General features: G+C 38.6%; 2 protein-coding genes across 5 annotated transcripts; one reads left to right on the top strand and one right to left on the bottom strand.

The window, feature by feature from the left end:
• Positions 1-81: 81 nt before the first annotated feature.
• ift20 (intraflagellar transport 20 homolog (Chlamydomonas)) lies at positions 82-4,510 on the bottom strand. Of its 3 annotated transcripts, none has more exons than XM_032590827.1 (5): positions 4,386-4,510; positions 3,613-3,750; positions 3,402-3,487; positions 1,731-1,834; positions 82-817 (listed from the first exon to the last, which is right to left on the bottom strand). In XM_032590827.1, the coding sequence occupies exons 2-5, from the start codon at positions 3,737-3,739 to the stop codon at positions 715-717; spliced, it is 420 nt and encodes a 139-aa protein (XP_032446718.1). In that variant the 5' UTR covers positions 3,740-3,750; positions 4,386-4,510; the 3' UTR covers positions 82-714. The 3 variants fall into 3 exon arrangements, with proteins under 3 accessions (XP_032446718.1, XP_032446716.1, XP_032446719.1); XM_032590825.1 differs by having other exon boundaries at positions 4,359-4,485; XM_032590828.1 differs by having other exon boundaries at positions 82-796; positions 4,359-4,485.
• A 993-nt stretch (positions 4,511-5,503) lies between these two features.
• Positions 5,504-19,375, top strand: tnfaip1 (tumor necrosis factor, alpha-induced protein 1 (endothelial)). 2 transcript variants are annotated; one of them, XM_032590823.1, is made up of 7 exons: positions 5,504-5,647; positions 11,226-11,582; positions 11,660-11,829; positions 16,565-16,648; positions 17,362-17,414; positions 17,563-17,758; positions 18,587-19,375. In XM_032590823.1, exons 2-7 carry the CDS (start codon positions 11,336-11,338, stop codon positions 18,815-18,817), a joined length of 981 nt encoding a protein of 326 aa, XP_032446714.1. In that variant the 5' UTR covers positions 5,504-5,647; positions 11,226-11,335; the 3' UTR covers positions 18,818-19,375. The 2 variants fall into 2 exon arrangements, with proteins under 2 accessions (XP_032446714.1, XP_032446715.1); XM_032590824.1 differs by lacking the exon at positions 16,565-16,648.
• Positions 19,376-22,062: the final 2,687 nt, after the last annotated feature.

Genomic DNA, 22,062 nt, shown 5'->3' with positions numbered 1-22,062 from the left:
TGCCTTCAATGACACTCCCATTGCTACCTGTACAGTGTGAAAACGCCACCTGGTTTATATGAAAAACTACATGGTCAAGTGTAGAAGTTTCAAAATGCTTTATTTAAGCCATTCTGAATATGATATGGAATGGATATAAAACATTACCAACTCATCTGCAACATTTTAGCAGAAAACAGCATTTCAAGTAAAAATGTTGGGATGGTTGATGAAGATTGCAACTATGACACAAACATGACTGGCTGTTTCACCAGAATGATGGAATGAATCCTGATCTGCTTGTATTGAATCCAACTCATTTACAAATGCATGCAAATACAACACAGTCAATAGAAAAGGTAATAAAACTAGATATACATAGCAATCTTTCAGTATAAATAATTTTCATTATAAATATTTTTTTTGCATATAAATAGATCCATCTCCCTTAAAGTGATCATGGACGCCGATCCAGTTGGTGTGAACTGAATGTTCCGAAGGTATTCCAGCACTCCGCTTCTGGAAATCCCTGGGTTGCTGCAGCTGTTTCAGTCAGCTGCTGTCTGTCTCACACACAACCGTATCTGAGATAAGTGGTGTTAACAGGTGATGTGTGTGTGCGTTTCTTTTCAAAGCTGGAGTTTATTGGCAGCTTCAGAAAAGAGGTTGCAGCAGGAGAAACTGGACTGGTACAGGCACTCTGGAAACAGGCTGCTGTGTTGCTGAATCATGTCATCACTTCTGCAGAATAAACTGGTCAATGAACTCGTTCTGCTCAGATTCTACTTTGGACAGGGCTTCATACTCAATACGGTACCTGAAACAAGAACATGACTCACTCACAAAAAAAACAAAACAGACTGAAGTCAAACAGCACCAGCCTGTGGAACTGGGTTTAGTCAATGCTATTTCTCATAATACTTTATATTTGCTTTCTTGTCTCATAAATGCTTAGATCATTAAACTAATATACTAGTATAATCTAATAATGTTAGATAAAAATAACCTAATTCAATGTAGGAAGCAGTTTTATATGATCATACTTGTTAAATATTTTTAAGAATACTAGCTCCAATATTCCTTGCCACACACAACCCTGATTACAGCTTTACTTGTAGAAACATAAAATCTCCTAAAGAAGCTTATAAATCTTAAGACAGTTAGACTCTAGCAGTCTAACTGTCTTAGAGTATCCACAAATGTAGAAAACGTGGAATGTGGAACCGGAGCCTTCGGAGAAAGGGCTGGTTAACCAAGATTACTTCAGAAAGATATCAGAAACTCATCCAAGAGCTTACAAAAGAACGCAGAGCTATATCTAAAGAAGCACAGCACTCACTGGCCTCAGTTCAAGTCAGAGTTCATAATTCAACAGCATGAAGTAGACCAGACAAACCTGCCCTTTATGGGAGACTTTGAGGACCAAAACCAACAAAACATGAAGATCCAGCTCACATTTCCAAAAGATATCTGCTATTGGAGTTCACACAGGCGAAGCTTTTTTCCACTGATGTATTAAAGCATCCTTCAAAATCTGTATTTTCTATTTACTCTAGTTACCTTTGCTTGATATTAAAAGTTGTTTTATTCATGTGTAGCAAGAAAGCAAAACCAGAATAACTTTTTAAAAACAAAGCCTTTTCCACAACAGTGTGTGATGATCAGCTCAAAACCGTCCTTAGGACTGAGAAACCGTGTTTAACTTTCTCTTCGAACATTGTCTTGAAACTCACATCACTTCTTCCTCTTACCTCTCCAGCTGCATTTTCTTTTCCGCTATTAGAGCCTGAAGCTGCTGCTGCTGCGCCTCTCGTTGCTTTGCCACAGACTTCAGCAGGTTTCTGGCTCCAATTGCCTGAAGAATAGAAAATTAGGATAGAAAAAATATATTTTATTTAGCTTGTCATCGTCAAATCGAAACATTTAGTCAATTATACCTGATATGGTTTCTTACTCATTACTTAGTTACGGTACTTATTCCCCCCTTTTGAAATATTTCACAGTTTGTCTCATTAAAACCAGTTTTGTATGGTTGGGTGAAGCCATTTATTGTCAAACAGTGTTTACTCTTTTTAAATCATAATGACAACAGAAACTACTTGTGTGTATGTTCTGAGGCCAAAATCACCAGGGTAAGTAAACTTTTATGGGGTGATGAGATGAGAGCGACTCTTGACAGGCTAGATGGATGGGCCTGTGGCTGGATCAGTAAAGGGCACAGAGCTATACTTCACATCAGATGCCAGCAAGGTGGAGGCAGGGTACTAGTTTGGGCTGACATTTTTAAAGATGAGCTAGTTGGACCTTTACTGGTTGAAGATAAGACTCAAAATCTACTCCCAAACTTCTGTCAGTTTTTAGAAGACACTTTCTTCAAGCAGTGATATGAAAAAGTCTGCATCTTTCAAGAAGACTATGATTTTTATGCAGGACAATGCTCCATCGAGCATCAGAGTACTCCACTATGTGGCTAGCCAGTAAAGGCCTTAAAAACAGTTCACATCTCTGACTAGTGTCTGGGAGGCTGTGATCGTCAACAGAACAAGAAACTGACAGACTTCATGAATGTTATTGAACTGTTATTGAAAAGAAGGGTGACTATATTGGTCACTGATTTATTTTTTAAAAGTCAGAAATGTTTATTTGTCAATTTTGAGTTGTCTGTTTATTATTCTCACTATACCCGATGATAATAAACAAGTGAGATGGGAAAGTTTTCAGTTTTATTTCAGTTGCAAATAATTCTGTGCACTAATAGTCTATGTGTGCACAATAATTGTGCACACATAGATGTGTTCCTAAAAAAGCCAAAGCCTCACTTTTATTTTCTTAAATATTCAGGTTTGAGAGTTTATTAACATTTTGGATTGACTGAGAGTACTGTAGTTGTTCAACAATAAAATGAATCCTCAAAACTACAACTTGAGTAATATTTGTGCACACAGTGTATGTACCCTGAAGGATTTCTTTGGCCAATTTTTTTAGAGAATATGAAAGATAAAAACTATTTTCTCTCAGGGTTAGTGGTTGAGTGAAGCTATTTATTGTCAAACATCTGTGTTTACTCTTTTTAAATTACAATGACAACAGAAACTACCCAAATGGCACTAATCAAAAGTAGAGGTGTGCCGATAAATTGGCCACCGGTCATAATCGGCCGATTTCCGTGAAAAAGTGTATGATCGGTGATCGCCAATCATTGTCTTCTGTTGCCAATCACCAAAACCGATCACATTTATCTCACTTCGCAGCCTGCCTGTGCTGCCATCTTCTCTTTCCTTCATACTGCGCAAGCGCACGGCAACAAATCCTGTCGTGTGGAACTACACGCTCTGAGAGTGAATGGGGACGTTTGCGTGTTGCAGTGGAAAATTACCTTGGGGTGAAGCACGTCAAAATGCATCTTTCTATGTCTGCCTCACCCTCATTTTTTCAGTTTCTGCTTCTTTTGCCAGTTCATCGACCATCTCGATTAGACCACCGACAATCTTCTGAAACTGTCCGATTTCTGCACAGACACATGTTTGGACACCCCATTATGTGTCCAAACATTATGTTTGGACACATAATGGGGTGCATGAATGAAATCAACACAGACTTAAAATCTGAGGAAAAAAAGGATCGCATGCTTACTGTCCACAAACTCTTTGCACTCCTCCTTTAACTCTGAAGTCTTCTGGCTGACATCAGGCTCAAGCACCCGCAGCTTGTTGAGCTCATCAAAATAGAAGCCCGCCTCGGCTAAGGGGTCCTTTGCCATAGCTGCAGGACCTGCCACACGACACAACCAGAATGAGGAGTGAAAAAGAGAAACACACTGTTTGAATAGAGAACAAACAGAAATGGCATTGCTATTGCTTTTTAGCCTTTGCATCGTTTAAGATGGGGTCTTGTGTAGTAACTACATCCTGAACTGGCTACCGGAGAAATTGAAACCGCACTGCTTTGTATAAACTATCTTTGTGGATTAACATGTTTAATTTACAAACACAAATTAAACATTTCTCCCAGCTGAGGTGGTCCACAACTGTCCCGGCCAGGGAATGCCCCATTTACATGAATGACTCTCCTAATAATGTTTCACTAATTTCAGATTGCATTCCTGTGCCTCCCTTCGCTTAAACTGATACAGAAATATTTTCATATTTAGAACCAACTGCTTCCAATCAAGCCTTCAATTCTCCTTTCCCTCTTTGCTAGAACTTCTTAGCTAGTTCGCTAGCTAGCTACATTAAGCTAACCGTGTCCAGTTGGGACAGAACTCGGAGCAAAATACCTTTCTTATTAAAACATATTTGAGTTCATTCGGTAGTTCAACTAAATTAGACTCTACCAACCATCACAGTGGATGTAATTCTACGTATTTTAACTGTTTGTACCTTTATTGCTGCGGGCGACTGGTTTACCTATGTTGTGATGTGGCAGGACAACTAGTCCAGCAGATAAGCTCCTCCTCCTGCCGCTGCCTAGGAAACCAAACACTTGGCAGTAGTGAAAGCCAATAATAACTAGCTGAAGCTAGGACACTAAAGTCCCACCCCTTCTCATTATGGCTGCAGCTAGAGCCTTCTCGGTGAAATGGGCAGAAATAAAGGTACTTCCTGTTACTTCACAAAGTTAACGACGATAAAGGAAATGGATAACTAATTAGGCTGCTGTTCTGAAATACAGATAGTCACATTCTGGCAGCTGTGTTACCACCCCATTTCTCATGTTTTGTTCAGGTATAAATACATCTACTTGCATATTTCTGATAAGAAGTCTAGCTTCCAAACCAAACACAGCTGGGGCATAAGAAATTATTCTTGATTATTTTGGTGGAGGTTTTCATAAAAGTTGTTCCTTTACACCGTCAACACCTGTTGGTTCAGTTTATTAGTTTTATTCATTTTATTAGTTTATTTATTAGTTTATTGAGCTTTCACTGTTCTCCAAAGCACCAAATTCCTCCAGACATAATATGTTCACATATTGTTTCAGCTACACAGTAAATGGTTTATTATTATGATTATGATAATGATTATGATTATTATAATATATAACATATATTATAATATATATAATATAATATTATATTCTTATAATAATTTATTTGGATTCATGGACATGTAAGTACACCATAAAGATATTGAATAGTTAGCTAAATGACCACTGAGAGCCAACACAAAACAGAAAACTCTCATTTTGCAAAGCAGAAATCAAGAACCTGAGCAGGGAACGTAGAATGTGTGAATAATGGAACATTATTAAAGCACAGTGTCAATTTCCACAGAATTTCCACAGTTTTCTTTGGAAACGTCCTGCTGTTCCTGGAAACAACCAAAACAGGTTGTTATAAGCCGGTTACAACATAGAAACAGCCTAGGAGAGTAATACTGAGGTCTACCTTGAGTATTTTAGGTCTTATAAACGATGGGCAGTTTAACAATTGCATACTTAAAAATGATAGTTTATACAACAGCTTTGTTTGTTCTATTTCATAGGATCTCAAAACTCCAGTCCAGTAGGTGGCAGTAAAGTACCTATACGTTGCGTTCTAGTCGCCATTAAAAATAACAACAGAAGAAGTCGAAGGCATTACATCTACGGAATTTTGACGTCTTAAAACCTGAAAACCGTAAAAATAACCCAAAGTGTACGGAAAGTACCAGAAGACTGTGTGTTTCAGGTAAGCTGGGATTCGCTGCTGAACGGGCTGGCGACTAGCCACGTTTTCCTTTAAGAAATTATTCGAGTAATTTCTTAACTTTTGTTCATAAAAAGTAAATGCGGAACACAACAGAACTATGGTTGGTCTTATTGTAGCTTCTGTCTTTTCGGGATGTGTGCCTAGTACCAACATTTTCATGATTTTTTTATTCCTATTGCGGGGATGTATGTTTTGGTGCAATTGCAGTTTAGCTAGCCGTCAACATAAGAAGCTAAAGTTAGCAAAACGCCGAGAGACGTATGGACGGAAAGGAGGGGGAACATATTTAGTTCCAGTGAATTCAGCACAGTGACACAACTGACAGCACTTTTAGACAAACTCATTGCAGTTCCAGTGTTGTGGATTAACTGGTGGCTAAATTAACTGGTTGAAACCTATGCACCGCAGATGTTTCTAAATTGTAGGTGGCTTCCATTCCTATTGAAAAATCATGCTTGTGTAACGAAACCGTTCGCAAAACATTGGTATAAATCCCATTTGACGCGTATATGTTTAATGTTACACACGTGAAGATCATATTTCAAAACAATTGTCTACAGAGCAGCATTCAGTGCCCTTCGAAAACACCGCATTTGAGCAGAACCAGATCAATAGCAAAGCCGAGCTCAAATCGTGACTCCTGACTCTCCAGATTAATGAGCACAATCCCATTCACATTCAAGTTGACCAGAATAAATTAATTTCAACTCATGAATAGCTGCACTGTAAACCTAAGTGGGCAGTTTCTGCTTTTTGTAACAGTACTGATCAGGAAAAAACCTTAGAATTGGCTCCCAAGTACCTGTAATGAGAGCTTCTTTTTAACAACACTTGTAGCCTAGTGTCTGTTTTTGGCTAAGATCCTGTAATGCAACTACTCTGTTTCTGTACCCTTTTTAGCGACACTGTACTCACAGTAAATGTCGCTAAAAATGAGGTTGGTGTCCTCAGATTTAAGAAAATAAAAATCACATACCTGGTAGTGTTGCTTGTGGTGTTTACGTGCCAAAATAGAGGGGAATAATAAGTAATGTCAGTAAGTTGTACTGCAATGAAATTTCATTTAAACGATATAAAGTTAACAGCCAATGCTGTAGTTGGTGGTGATATCCAAATGAACAAGCCAAAATTATAAAAATAAACATTCCTACATTATTGTCAGATACACCCAACAGATTATGAGTCATATCTACATGTGTTATCTACTGGGAAACAGTTTGCAGACTGTTGACGATGGGAAATAAACTAGAAAAACAATTGAGTCGCATTAAGACCTAGATTAACGCAGATGTTTGTAAAAAAAAAAAAAAATAGGTGGTTGTGTTATTTCCTGATCAATTCACGACAAATGTAAAATAACGGATTTGAACATGTCTCCACTTTCTCTAAGATCTCTTCCTTGAAGGAATATTCAAGAATATATTGAATGTGATTGAAGGTCACCAAAATATACTACACCTCAAGAGGAGACTGTGCTAAACAGCAGCCAGATTAATTTATGATTCACCTGTATCTGGTGTTAGATGAACTGTAACACCATTTAAAATGGATAAATTAGGATTCCCGTAGCTTAGCAGTCAGAATTTGTATTATCACCCAGCATTTTTACAGTAATGACGATTATTGCACGTCTTTCAGTATTATGTCGACTGACATGTTCTGCAAACTTATCATTAAATGTAAACAGTTCTGATATGCAAGTTAATTCCTTGCTCATCTAGTGGAAGCCACATTATTTCGTTTGCACCTGAGGAACACCTCTAGCACCTTCAAACTAACTATTATCTCTGAGCTGCAGACATAAAGCTGTGCAACTTGGTAATTTGAGAATATTCTTACAGTTAAAATTTGCCTGGCAAACTTGTTAACAATATTACCTCCAAAACATTGGCAGCAAGTGAATATTATTTTTTTGAGACAATAGAATAAACTGGTCCAAAAAGTGAGTTAGACGAAAATGCTAACTGAACTCGAACCAGCGTTCGCTGAGTTCCGAGTTACAAGAGTGCTGCTTTACCCACCACACTAAATCCCCAGATAGAAGTCTGATATTCTTACCTGTCATTGATTCTCATTTAACCGACACCTCGAGCTATCAGAAGCAGACTCGGATTAACTGGGGACGTTTTCAGACACTCAGTTTGAGTGAAGATTTTAACCCATTTCTGATGTAAAACTATATGAGAATTGTTTTTTCTGCTTTGTCTCTTATGTTTGAGTATTAGGGTCACTTGATGAAAAGAATAAAGACGTTTAGTGAAATTACGAGAAAAAATATATATCAACAATAAGGAAGAATGACACGGTCACATAGATCTGTGGTAGCCATGTCTTTTGTAAATGGGCTAGAAAATAAACAATAACATGTCACAAAAACAGTGTTTAAAAAAGATTTTTCACTGTTGCGTCAGCGAATAGCTAATTGAAATATCATACAATAAGAGGGAGGAATGAAAAATAACATAGCCAGTCAATCTTTTTAAACATTTTATTTTAAACCCCATGGCTCTTCAACATTTATGTCAGCTTTCAGGGATTAATCTTTGCTTTGAGATCTTTTTATGACATCTTGAGATCTATTTTGATCTTCCTTTGACGAGGTTCAACCTCTGAAACAACACATAAAATCAAAAGAGTTTTGCGTAATTTACAAGCTTTGGTGGTTTTGAAGATTATTTAAACCAGGGGTGTCCTCAGTCCTTAAGGGCCACTGTCCTGCAGTATTTAGATATGCCACAGGTACAAAACACTAGAATGAAATGGCTTAATTACTTCCTTCTTGTGTAGATCAGTTCTCTAGAGCCTTGCTAATGACCTAATTATTCTATTCAGGTGTGGTGCAGCAGAGGCACATCTGGAAATTTCAGGGCAGTGGGCCTCCAGGACTGGAGCTTGACACCTGTGATTTAAACCAGTGGTCCCCAACCCCCGGGCCGCGGACCGGTACGGGTCCGTGGACCAATTGGTACCGGGCCGTGCAAGAAATAATTAAATATTTCCGTGTTACGTATTGAGTCTGGAGGATCTTTTATTTTGAAAATCCTTTAACCGGACTCTGTCGGTTGAGTCTTCCCCCCCCGATCCGCAGCAAATTTGCTAAGTCTTTGTTTTTTGTTTTTTTTTTTTGCCCCGCAAGGGGTCTTTTTGTGGGCTCTAGTGTCCCTTTTTCAAAGTAGGCTGACAGGAAAGGGGGAAGGAGAGGGGGGAAGACATGCGGTAAACGTCATCAGGTCCGGGAGTCGAACCCGCGACAGCTGCATCGAGGCCACGTTGCCTCTGAATGTGGGTCGCGCTAACCCCTCCGCCACCACGGCACGCCCGCAAATTTGCTAAGTCTTAACCGGTCCGCGATACTAAAAAGGTTGGGGACTACTGATTTAAACGGTAATATACAATATTCGACCAAAACATTTTTTCTAATTAGTTATTCTTGAGATCTTAATGGTTGTCTTGTGGAATCAGATAGTATTTTGCAGAGATTTGTAGTTCTTTAAGCTTATTGCAACAGTTATTTCCTGGTTTGGTAAAGGGGTCGTAAAAATCTACTCCCACAGAAACATCTGTTTCTCCCATCTGCCACCACAAGTTAATTTAGCCACCACCACCAGTTAATCCTTAACACTGGCCATGTCTGCGCATTTGCAGTTAACAATAGTCAGCCCAGTGTTATCAACTTAGCAATGTTCTTGCTACATTTAGCGACATTTCAAACAAAAGAAAATTGGTATCAGCAAAAAATCGAAACTGACAGATCAGACTTTTTAAAGATCGGTAATAGGTGCATCCTTACTACAGTTACTATATGTCGTAATCTTCTTGGATAGGGCAGGCAGTCTCGTTGGCCCTGCTCCCCACCCCTCCCCGGATAATGGTGCAGGCACAGTGAGTGTAGGCGACAAGTGGAGGTGGATAATACCTGGCCTCGTTTTGCTGGATGATAAATTGTTCCAGTAACCACTGTGATAAATGGTAATATTGTTGCTTTTGAGACTGTTTCCAAGTGATATCTTGATAATGGGATATCTGTGCAAGTTCGCTGTCTCAGATACCAATAAACGTTAATTTTGTAAAGAACTTAACACTGGAACTGGAAGATATTTTAAATATCCAAAATAAAACAAAAAAACAAAACAAAAAACGCTTGCAACCAAAATCATGAATAAAATGGATTACTTTGTCTCTGAACAACATTGCCCTTAAAAACATTAATCAGAATGGAAATTATAGAGCTCATTTTAATTTAACATGCAATTAATTGATTAATTAATTATTGCAACAGGCTTAGCAATAACACTGAACGCTGTTCGTCAAAACACCTTAACGAACAGCGCATACCCTCCCATATCTTGCCCCAACTGGCAGGAAAGAAACATCCCAAAAGACGTCACCATGCAATACTGTGTCTAAACAGTACAATCGCAGAAACAAACAGGACACTCAAAAACTGGGTCAATGAACCAGGATAAATATTGAACAACACCTACAGTCCTCCCCCATAGAGATTTGGAAAAGGAAATGTAGACAAAAATGTAAAATATAATAATATTGGTAACAAAATGAAATAATATTGATGCATGAATAAGCGGATACAAATCCAACATAAGCAAAGCATGCAGGCGATTATATAGAAGAGAGAATGAGTATTTAAGTGCAATAAAATAGCTGAAGACAACCTGAGTGAAGTTGCCCCCCCCACCTTCTTTAAATCAGACAAAATCGGTGTCAAATGTTTGTGCTGATTTGTGAAGCAAAAATTTTGGTTTGTGCTGCTGTCATCTTAAAGATATAAAGAAATGTTTCTATAGGTCATCAAAGATCAACCAGCCCCCCCATCTTCTTCAAATCATACGAAATGGGTGTCAATTAACTCGACTACGTCTGTGCTGGTTTGTGCAGCAAAAATTTTGGTTTGTGCTGCTTTGGCTTTGAAGATATTAATGAAAGTTTAAAGGTCAAAAGGTCAACCAGCCACCCCCACTTTTCTAAAATCAAACAAAATAGGTGTCAATCAACTCGGCTACATTTGTGCTGGTTTGTGCAGCAAGCATGTGTATGTCCTGCTATCATTCTAAAGATATTAAGAAAAATGTTCTCTAGGGGTCTTCAGAGGTCAGCCACTCCCCTGGTCCTGCTCACATTTGCAATAAATAAATAAATTTGGTGTCAATCAACTCGGCTATGTTTGTGCAGCAAAGATTTCCATTTGTGCAGCTATCATTTTGAAGATATTAATAAAAATGTTTCTAGCCGTCATCAAAGGTCAATGAACATCAGTTCATGATGAATCTGTGAATTTAATTTGAAATTAAGTGCTAACCTGTGAACATGAATAATTTAATTTTAATGTGGATGAAATTATTTTTTGCCAAAACTTGCTGCTATGTTACACAGAGAGAAACATTAGAAGTGACAGACACTTCTAACACTTCGATGGAATAAATGAGGTTGGACATGCTTCCTGCCTGCAGCGAAACATACATTTCTGTATGAAACACAACTCAGTATTATCAAGAAGTTGGGATTTCCATCGTCACTGTGTTCTTATTTTTTTTTTTAGGAATGGTCTGAAGCAATTGAGAGGTTGAGGCAGCCTCGTCAATAGCTGTCACCACGGCGGGGGACCTACGAACCTCCGTCTGCAAGGTGGTCATCTACCTCCAGAGGAACATGTCTGGGGAGCGCTGCCCACCACAGAAACATAGCCAGGATGATCCCACCTCTCCACATCCCCTTGTGTTTTGTCCCAAGACCAAAACCTGTGGTTACCGGGGAGCAGTGACTCTGGGCAACAAGTATGTTCGACTCAATGTTGGAGGAATACTCTTTTTCACCCCGCTGCAGGTGCTCACCAGCCAGAACTCCCTGCTGGGAGCCATGTTCGGTGGAAAAACGGAAGTCTTCACTGATAAGGAAGGTTAGTGACCGGATGGTTGACCTCCCACAGCACATTGAGAAACCGTTTTATTAGCAGAGTCTGTTGTTTTTGTTCAGGTTGGGTCCTGATCGACCGGAGCGGAAAACACTTCAACAGTATCCTGAATTATCTGCGTGATGGTACTGTCACCTTACCCAAAGGTCGTCAGGCTGTCCAGGAGCTGCTGGCTGAGGCAAAGTACTACCTCATCCAGGGCCTTGTAGAGCTCTGTCAAAATACTCTGCAGGTCAGTTCAGATTTTTTATGATCTTTGACTGTCTGTCTTCTTTAGCTAAAGCTGCTCAATTTGACCTAGTGTCAGCAAATCAATCAACCACATTGTTAAAGAACAAGTGTTCAGTATATGCATTTCTATTGACCATGTAATTATACACATTGGAAGTACAAAAATGAACACACCAATTTGAAAAAAAAAACAAACCTCACATTTTTGATTAAAAAGTTTTTGCGCTGGGATGAGGTGGTTTTTGGGCAGTGGTGGAGAAAGTACTCAAACAATGTACTTAAGTAAAAGTACAAATACACAGGCAATTATTTACTCTAGTAAAAGGAAAAGTACCACAAACATTTTTACTTGAGTAAAAGTAAAAAAGTACTGGCTTTTAAAAATACTTAAGTATTAAAAGTAAAAGTAGTTGCTGAATGCATTACCTAATCGTTAATACAATATCATTAAGTGTACCTATCGTATTTAATTTTAATACATTAGTAATGTGCCATTTTAATTAACAATGCCGCAGATAAAGCATGTTTTCATTGTGTTTACTCTCTGTAACATAGTTTAAACTTAGATTTGTGATTCTATGCATCATAATTTCAGGGATGAAAACATCTTGTTTCCTGTCCTAACATAGCATGAACTTCACTTTTTTGCCACTAGTGGCATTTATTTTGAAAGAAATCCAACAGGACGGTGATGGAAAAAAGGTGGGTGTGGAGGACATGCATCCAAGGAAGAGGTGTTAGGACAGCCACGCAACAGTGCTGTAGTCAAGACCACTTATCTCGAGACCAAGTCAAGACCAAGACCACCACTACATGACACAATAAAACGTGAAGTATGATCAACATTGCTTCTCAAATTGATCTGAAAGATCTACAATCCCATAAAACACCTAGATATTAAATACTTAGAGCTGAAATAACTTACCAATATCATTATCATCATCATTTCAAACCCTTTGTTCTACTTTGTTTTCATCTCTGTGCTACAATTCACAGAGGTCTCATGCCATCTCTAAAAATATAACGCCCTGGGCAGTTGCTCATATCGCCCATGTCAGAAACCACCACTGTTTGCACTATTAAATATAGCAATTAAGACAATCCCCTAACAGTAAGCAACACTCAACTATGAACACTGTCCAAGGAGCAACAAGCAAGAAGTAACCAAGCACAAGGAGCACCGTGACTGTTCTAACCTTCCCATCACAAGAACAAAGAACGGCTCTCAGTGAGGCTAACGGTCTTAGTAAAGATCGGTCCAGAAGAATCGGATTGTTCGTGAATGCCACATCATATATTGGAGACTTTGGGCACAGCGTTGTCCCATACAGGCGACATGTCAGTCAACACTTCCACACAATAATTCAGCGCAGTGAGTGACGACATTTATTCATCACAAATGGAACATATTTAGCCCTGTACAGCTAGCTTTGCTAACATCACATCCACAGAACCTACCTTTCAAAGCTTCCTTTCCAAGTGACGATAAAAGTTAGACATAGTCCCCACAGTCTCTGAAAGAGAAGCGCTGCTGAATTTTCCTGTCGCCATCGGATTTCTTAAGAATTATGTAGCTGGATTCTATTTCTGACAATTACACAGACATCATCTCCCATTCAGAGAAAACCACTTGGAGCTTCGCGTGTGAGTGAAAGGGGGAGGCAATGGGTAACAACAGACCACGTAATTAGCAAGTCACGTTATTGCTTGGATTTTACAGTGCCATGTTAAGACCCTGAACTATACATTTTCACAAAAAAAAAAGAAAAGCGCAATGCGTCTCGGATGTAACGAGTAACGCGATGGTTTTGTAGAAATGTAGTGAAGTAGAAAGTACAGATACTTACTGTAAAATGTAGTGGAGTAAAAGTAGAAAGTATCCACGATTAAATCTAGTTAAGTACAGGACAGCTACATAAAAATTGTACTTAAGTACAGTTACGAAGTACTTGTATTTCGTTACTTCCCACCACTGTTTTTGGGCTGTATCAAACTGAGTGTATTTCACAAAACTCCAATGGAAACACTCTTTTTGCATCACACAGCTGGATGTTACTACTGGCGGAAAAAACAGGAAGTGGTTGGAGGATGATGGCACCGCATGATCTTAATGGCTTATCGCCTGAACAAACTCATTCATGTGTGATTTTAATTGCAGAATATCAACAATGTGTTGCACATGTTTGTAATGAAAACACATCTACTAACTGGACAAAATATGGAACTATGATGGCTACTAAAGCTGACATTTTTTTTTCATAAAGTCTAAGCAAAGACAAGTTTGAAACTCATCAGAAAAGCTGCAAAAGACCCATTGCATCTGTAAACCGGCTGCATCAGACTCACTGCCACCCATAGTTCTGCAGCACGCTGTCAACTCCAGGTCAGAGATGATACCTGGATGGGAACTTTCTTTGGATTAATTTAGTTATTTGTACTCTGTGCGTATGCGTAAAGTTGAAAATGTCTACATGAGCACCAAGTGGTCAGGGGTGTGAATGGGAATTACAATTGAATTAGAAATTTATTTTATAACTCTGCACCACTACAGCACATTTAAGTACACCAATAGCTTCACAAGCTTGGTCAAACATGGAAAAACAACACAACTTTAATTTGTTCAGTCAGTGTAATTAGGAGTAGAACAGCCTATGTAAAACAAATAATAAAGAAACTGAAGGTAGTCAACAAAAGGTTGACTACCTTCGTCAAACATGCAAAAATAAACTGCAACAAACCTGGTCCAGAAAGTGCAATTAGGAATGTTATGATAAATAATAAATGAAAGGAGACTTAATATTTGTTCAAATGTTGCAAAATCTAGAAACAAAAATCCTCTTCTACACCACAAAATATAAAACTTATTCACTAATTTTTACCAATTTATCTATTGCATTTATTACAGATTAAATGATTTTAAGTTAAATAAAAATAACAATAGCTGATGTGCATGCAGAGCAAATCACCAGTATGACTTGCTCCGTCATGCACAAAACAAACCGCTCTCATTAATTGAGACTAAAGTCCTGTCGTTCAATAAAAAATCCGTAAATCAATCAAGTTTATTTGCATATCACATTTCAGCAAGAAGGCAGTTCAAAGTGCTTTACATTATAAAAACATAAAAAATAAAAACAACATAGAGTTGGCACTTGAGAAACCAGTAGCAAACATTACATTTTGTTGAATGTCATCATCAAAATCATCAATACACATCAAATATGTTGGTCAGTGTTCCATTTATTATGCTTCAAAAGCAACTCTAAACAGCTGGGCTTTTTGCCTTGGTTCAAAGGAGCTTAGTGTATTTGAGCCGTTTTCCGGTTTTCAAAATGTTTGCTCCAGAGTTGTGGTGCATAGAAGCTAAATTCTGCTTATGTGGCAGAATCGCTCGTAACGTGATGCCATTACTTGACAGATAGTACTTGACTTGTCTAGTTAGAAATATGTATTTTTAGAAGACTTCAACAACAAAACAATGTAATTCTGAAGGTGTGGTGCTTTTATTTTTGCCATGGTGGTGTGCTACCATCAGTTGCATTTACTCAGAGCACAAAGCATAGAATTAGATTGAATAGATCAGTCCTTGTGTATCGGGAACATTGTCACTGATACCCCGTCAAGAATTCTTTTCAATATTGTACCAATTAGGGCTGCACCGATTGCACTTTTCTGGCCGATTACTGATCTTTTAAAAAGCTTGACTTACCGATTTCGATTTTGGCCGATGCCATTTTTTGTCTGAAATGTTGCTCAATATATCAAGAAAGTTGCTGAACTTTCAACAATGGGGTGACTATTGTTAACTGTAAATGTGCCGACGTGACCTTGTTGGCCGATTTGTCAGTCAAACCTCTCTCACAGGAGAAAAGAAAAGCACAGTGGTTGATTTTTAGACCTTTGCCGAGGTTGATGACATTGGTGGATAAGATCGGCTTCATATGTAAAAATCGGCCGATCACCGATCTCCCAAAATTAAGGAAATCGGTACCGATAAATTGGCTGGACGATAAATCGGCTGGACGATAAATCGGCTGGATGATAAATCGGTGCACCCTTAGTACCAAGACAGATATTAATATCAGATTTGTGCATCTCTTGTCAAAATGACGGTTGATCTTCATATTCTTCCATCACCGTTTTAAAACATCCGATCAAAGATGAAAAAATTCCGATATTGCGACCCCTGGGTAGAAGTAAGAAATAATGTTACCATTAAATGGTGAGTGGGATTAACTAACATTTAATGGACATTTACTTGTGAAATATTTGCAATAAACTCACAGTTAAGCATTAGTGGGGAAACAAAAAGCAGGAATCTGTTGATTTTGAGTTAATTTTCACGATCGTGGAATTGTGAAACACTGGAGGGACTGATCAGTATAATCGGGTCTTGACGATTATCTTGATCATCTTTAAAATGATCAAAGTTCACATCTCAATGCACCTCAAATAAATTTCATTAATCACTATGACGTTATGAACAGTTCCAAATAGCAGCCAGCCAGCTGGTGGATGCATGTAAACTAACCACGGTGATTTAGGATTTTATTTGTAGGCTTCAGGTGATTTTGAGCATACATGGAGAACGAAAAAAGAACAGAAGAAAAATTACAGTTTTACTGATAGTTACAGTATTTAGATGTTGTTATGATCCTGCACTGGTGAGAATGAGCTGTGGCTCATCAATCAATCTGTTTCCAATAAAACAGGAATTGTCTGTTTCTGTTTGACAGGGCAATAAAGAGCAACCTATGTGTGTTATACCTGTAATTACTTCCTGTAAAGAAGAGGAGCAGCTCGTCCAGTCATCCTCAAAGGTAAGCACCTGGCCATGATCAGCTTTTTCTGATTAAAATCAAGTTATTAACATTTGAAGGAAATGTTATTGTGTCTTAAACCAGTAAATGGCCCAAAATAATTAGAGATTCACTGATCTGATGTTAATAACTGTATTGTTCCCAATTTTGAAAAATATTCTAGATTGGATATCTGTGACAATGTTCCTGATCCAAAAGTACAGATCTACTCAGTCTAATTCCAGGCTTTGTGGTCTGAGCGACATCATGGTTTATTTATTTATTCTACTCCTTATTGCTCTGACTGAATAAATTAAAGTTGTGTTGTTTCTCCATGTTTGACCAAGCTTGTGAAGCTATTGTATTAAAATGTGCTGGAGTGGTGGAGAATTATCAAATAAATTTGTAAGTCAATACATATTGTCTGTATTTTTTTAAAAAGAAACATTTTAAGTCACTTCAGCAGTTTTTCCGGTATCTGATTGGTATTGAACGATGTTAACTTCAGATATCTATATTGAAAGCGAAAAAGTAAAACTGTATATTATAAAAATAATATTTATATGTATATATTTATTTACATTCTTTATCCTTTCCAGTTAGTCATGTTTACCTTATTATAAAACTCTTAAATATATACGTTCAGATGATGTTGGTTTAAGATGAACTTGTAGTTGAGAGATTGAGAAATTGAAGCAGAAATAATAATCCATGGCTTTTCCTGCCCCTGTTAGCCTGTAGTGAAGCTGTTGTACAACAGAAGCAACAACAAGTACTCCTATACCAGGTGAGAACACTTTCTGACATAGATCAGTTCTTCTAGAATAGCCAGTATACTGGACTGATTATTACATACAGTACATGCATACGTACTGGTCTTGGATCACAAAGTATATAAACTCACCATTTATACGGGCTTGCTTCTGTCTCCTTAGCAACTCGGACGATAACCTGCTGAAGAACATCGAGCTGTTTGACAGGCTGTCCCTCAGCTTCAACAGCCGTGTCCTCTTCTTTAAAGACGTGATCGGAGACGAGATCTGCTGCTGGTCCTTCTATGGTCAGGGTCGCAAGCTGGCAGAAGTCTGCTGCACCTCCATCGTCTACGCCACAGAGAAGAAGCAGACCAAGGTGAATGTTGGGGATAACTGGGTTTGGGGGTCTAAAGAGTTCACTCTCTAATCATGTTATATGTTGAAAATAGAATATTTTAGTAGAAGAAAGCAATGGGTTTTTTTTCTTCTGTTTTTAAGGGATACCTGGCAATGATAAGCAGCAGCATAAAACAAAACAGTTACAAACAATACATATAAATAACATCCACAAAAACTATCCATGCACTAAACCTAAAAAAAGTTTTAGCACTTACATTAGACTCATTTAGTTTGTGATTTTTTTTTGTTTCCATTTTAAGTTTTATAATAAAAACATATTGTGATATATATTATCTCCACCCATCACAATAGATTGTGTGAATTGAATTTTATGCCATATCACGATATCTATTCGGAAGTATAAACAGGTCCTATCACAGGAAAGTAATCATTAACATAAGCTTTTATCATGTCAGCTAACTGCTCTGGTCTGCAGGAGCAACACATAAGGTTGTTAAAGACCAGAGCTGTATGTGTCGATATGGAAACAAAAGCTAGAGTTATACAGGGGCTTTTCTAATTGAGATAACCAGGCTTCCAGGCAGAAAGTCCAGCATATCACTCAATGTCAAGAAAAATTACATCAGCTGTCATGTCATTTTGGGTCAAGTGTGACAGTGTAAATACTGACAGAACAAGTTGGATGTTATCTTATTGCTGTCAGTTATTGATTAAGATTTGGGACAAAAACGTCCAGGTTGGGAGCTTCCTAGTTATATTTTAAATCATGCTGGGTAAACGGTTGTAAAAATGTACAATTAAAGTTGTATGGGGTGTTGAATAAGTTCTACATTGTCTGTGAAAGGTGGAGTTCCCTGAAGCTCGCATCTATGAGGAGACTCTGAACACGTTACTTTATGAGACCTTGCCACTGCCAGACAACTCCCTACTGGAGGCCACCCGGCGAAGCTACAATAACTGTGGTTCTCTAAGCGAGGAAGAGGAGGGGCCCGGGGGGACGGAGCTACGCGAGCGTGTCCGCAGAATCCACATCAAGCGGTACAGCACGTATGATGACCGTCCACTGGGACACTGAGACTCAAAACCCACCGTGCTGCTACTTTTATTCCAGCATTACAGTTGGTCCTTAGTTCCTCGATGAGATGACGAGCAGGTTGTGAGCTCGACGTAACTGCTTCCTCATGTCAACTTCTGCACTTTGTCCTTCATTATCAAAGACTCTACAGCAATTACTCTATAATTTTTCAGACTATGTCTTTAATTTCATGTAAAGGATGAAAAATCTCACTATTATGTATTATTGCACCCGTTACATCAGCAGGAAAGCATATATTTTAAATGTATTTTTTTAAACACAGTAACACAATCAGTGGTGGTTTCTGATATGGGCAATATGGGCCACCGCACAGAGGATCTGAAAGTCAAATCCCCCATCCCCCTCCCCACTCATCAACAACTTCATTGAGGGGCGGAACACAAAAGGCAGTTCGCCAAACAGATTAGGACAGCCTCTGAGCAAAATTAAACATGTCCCAGTTGATCTAGAACTGTTCCTGTGCCTTTAATACACTGTAATGCTGCTCAAGATACTGCTTTATACTTGTTATGAATATTAAAACTCTTTTTTATCTCACAAAGTGTCTAATTTCTCTACATTTACCATTGAAAAATCCTTATTCAACTTTATAAGGACCTGGGGCGACATGCATAAAGCATGCGTGCGCACAAAAAAATGTGCGGCGTAATATTTTACGCACAAGTCGGCATGTATAAAAATTAATTTTGCGTCAAAGTTTGCGTAAATATACGCACACTTTTTCGCTGGCGTGAAAATGTGCGGCAACCACGCAAACTTTTTCTGTGGACAATATCAAACTACAAAGCGTCAAAACTCACCTAAATATACTAAGATCTGACTACATTCAGTGTTATTTAGACCAAGAAGCATCGAAGCAGATGTTTTAGGGTTTTTTTTCACGATTTTAATATTTTATTGTTTAAACTAAACAATGAAACTGAACCGCATTTATCCTCAGACAATAACCTAACACTCACAAAAAATAAAGCAAAAATAAAAGGATGCGAAAGCCTCACTAGAATGTAAAAATTACACTTCCTCAGTTTTTGTCTCATAAAGACGTAACGCAGTGTTCTGTGCGAAATGCGTCTATGGGGTAATTTCAGTCTCACTAAAAAAATAAAACATGGTTGGATCAGCGGTTTAACTCCAAACAGGTTTGATTATTTTTAAGGTGATGGAGGTGTGTAGACAATCACACGTATTTAAGTAGCTGCATAATGGTGAGCAGCTAACTGTGGAGCGCTTTGACACTGATGAAGAACATCGCCAATGGAAGGATTCAGAGGGAGCGATTGATCATATTGATCTGCTGGGAACTGTTGATTATGGTTTATTAGTGTTTAGATTAATCCAAACTGATTATCCTGGAGCTCTGAGCAGAACTTATAGAAGGAGCTATGCGGTACCGGTACCGGTCCAGCTGCAGTCATCCTTCAGTGGAGCCGCCAGCTTTGTGAATGCGCCTTTCTGGACAGAAAGCGACTCTACTCTTTAAATGTACAACTTATGCACATGTATTTATTGAGGCGATACCTTGTAGTGATATGTCACAGTGAGGCTTCCGTAGCCTGAGGGCAGACTGATGAGAATGCGCTGTACATCCAGTTGTTGTCAGTCACACAGAGCAATAAAGTTGATTTCTACAAGCTGCATAACTGGTCTATAACGGGTTCTTCATAAAAGATAGCCGTTCACGAGATACATAGGAAGTTTTTTGTGCGCCGCACTTTTCTAAATTTTTCCGTACGCCAAGTTTTAGTGTGAAAACTGCGCACTCTTTTATGCATGAGGCCCCAGAAGTTTAATCCTGTATGACATTTAACTTCTGGTAAAGAATTAAAATGTTGAATTGTTGTGTGAGCTTCCAGAAATCGTAGCCTTCTGTTGGATTGATGAAGTACTAAAATATTTCACTAATTGATTGTGCAACTTCCACCATAGATATGATCTCAGTGAGTGTTTGCTTACCTGCTTATTCTGCTTATTTATGACCTTTTTGGCTATTCTCACCATTGTGAGGACAGATGGGCCTCATATGTGTCTTCTAAATAGTGCATCTGAGATCAGACACTGATATCAGATGAGAAAATTAAGATCTAAGCCATATTTATCCCAAAGTTGTTCTCAGGTGATATCAGGTTTTTGTGGATCTCTCTCAGTCATCCATGTTTTTATGGACCTGATCTTGTTTGCTGATATGCAGTTTTCTTGAAACAAGAAGTAGGGCATCCAGAAAATCCCCACAAAGTTGGAGTATCAAATTATCCAAATTGTTGTGGTGTGTTGAAGCATGAAACTTCTTTCACTCCTAAGTGTGGAAGGCAACTGAACTTCAATCTGGAGAGACTCAGACGGAAAAAACAGCGATTAAAAAGGTTTATTGACATGTATGAATTTAAAGTTCTTTGGCGCTCGGGCCCCGGCTGAGGACATCGAGCTGTGAATTGCAATAAGCTCGGATGAGCATTCCCGATGTAGGTTAGGAATGTCATCCCCCGGGACCCGACACGGTGGTGGAGGTCGGTGAAGGATGCGAGTCTGAAGAGTGGAGGTGGAGAAGGGGTGGAGGAGGGTTGAGCGCAGCTGGAAAGCGGAAGATGCCATGGATGGAGGTCTTTATCAACTTGGCCTTGGTCGGTGATTGGACGTGACGTGGCTTGGTCCAGCGTTGATAGGTCGGCGGCGATGAGCGGGATGCGCCGATTGGATGATGCAGGTGGGGCTAAAGAGTCTTCCAGTTTGAATTTGCGCCTAGGCTTAATTTCTCTTGAAGACCTGAGTAAAGTTGCCACACTGTCTTCTAATCTAGCAAAACTGGTGTCAATTGTTTGTGCGGGAAAAATTTGTTTGTGCCATTTTCCTTTTAAAGATGTGGATAAATGTTTCCAGAGGTCATGAAAGGTCAAACCTCCCGCCCCCCAATCAGACAAAATTTGTGTCAATCAACTCGGCTATGTTTGTGCACCAAAAGTTTTCGGTGTGCTGCTTTTGCTTTGAAGATATTTAATGGAAGAGAAATGGTCAAAAGGTATACCAACCTCCAGCCCTCATACTGTCCAAATCTAACAAAATTGGTGTCAAACATTTGTGCTGAGTTTGTGCAGCAAAGATTTTTGTTTGTACCACTATCATTTTAAAGATAAAAATGTTTCAATAGGTCATCAGAGGCCAGAAATCTATTTACATTTAAATTTTAGTAATATTTTCTAAACAAAAGCAGCACAAATGAAATTGTATCT

The sequence above is a fragment of the Xiphophorus hellerii genome, chromosome 18, assembly GCF_003331165.1.
Source record: "Xiphophorus hellerii strain 12219 chromosome 18, Xiphophorus_hellerii-4.1, whole genome shotgun sequence".
NCBI classification, from domain to species: domain Eukaryota; kingdom Metazoa; phylum Chordata; class Actinopteri; order Cyprinodontiformes; family Poeciliidae; genus Xiphophorus; species Xiphophorus hellerii.
The sequence above is the reverse complement of the archived record's forward strand: the minus strand, read 5'-3'. Positions and strand labels throughout refer to the sequence as shown.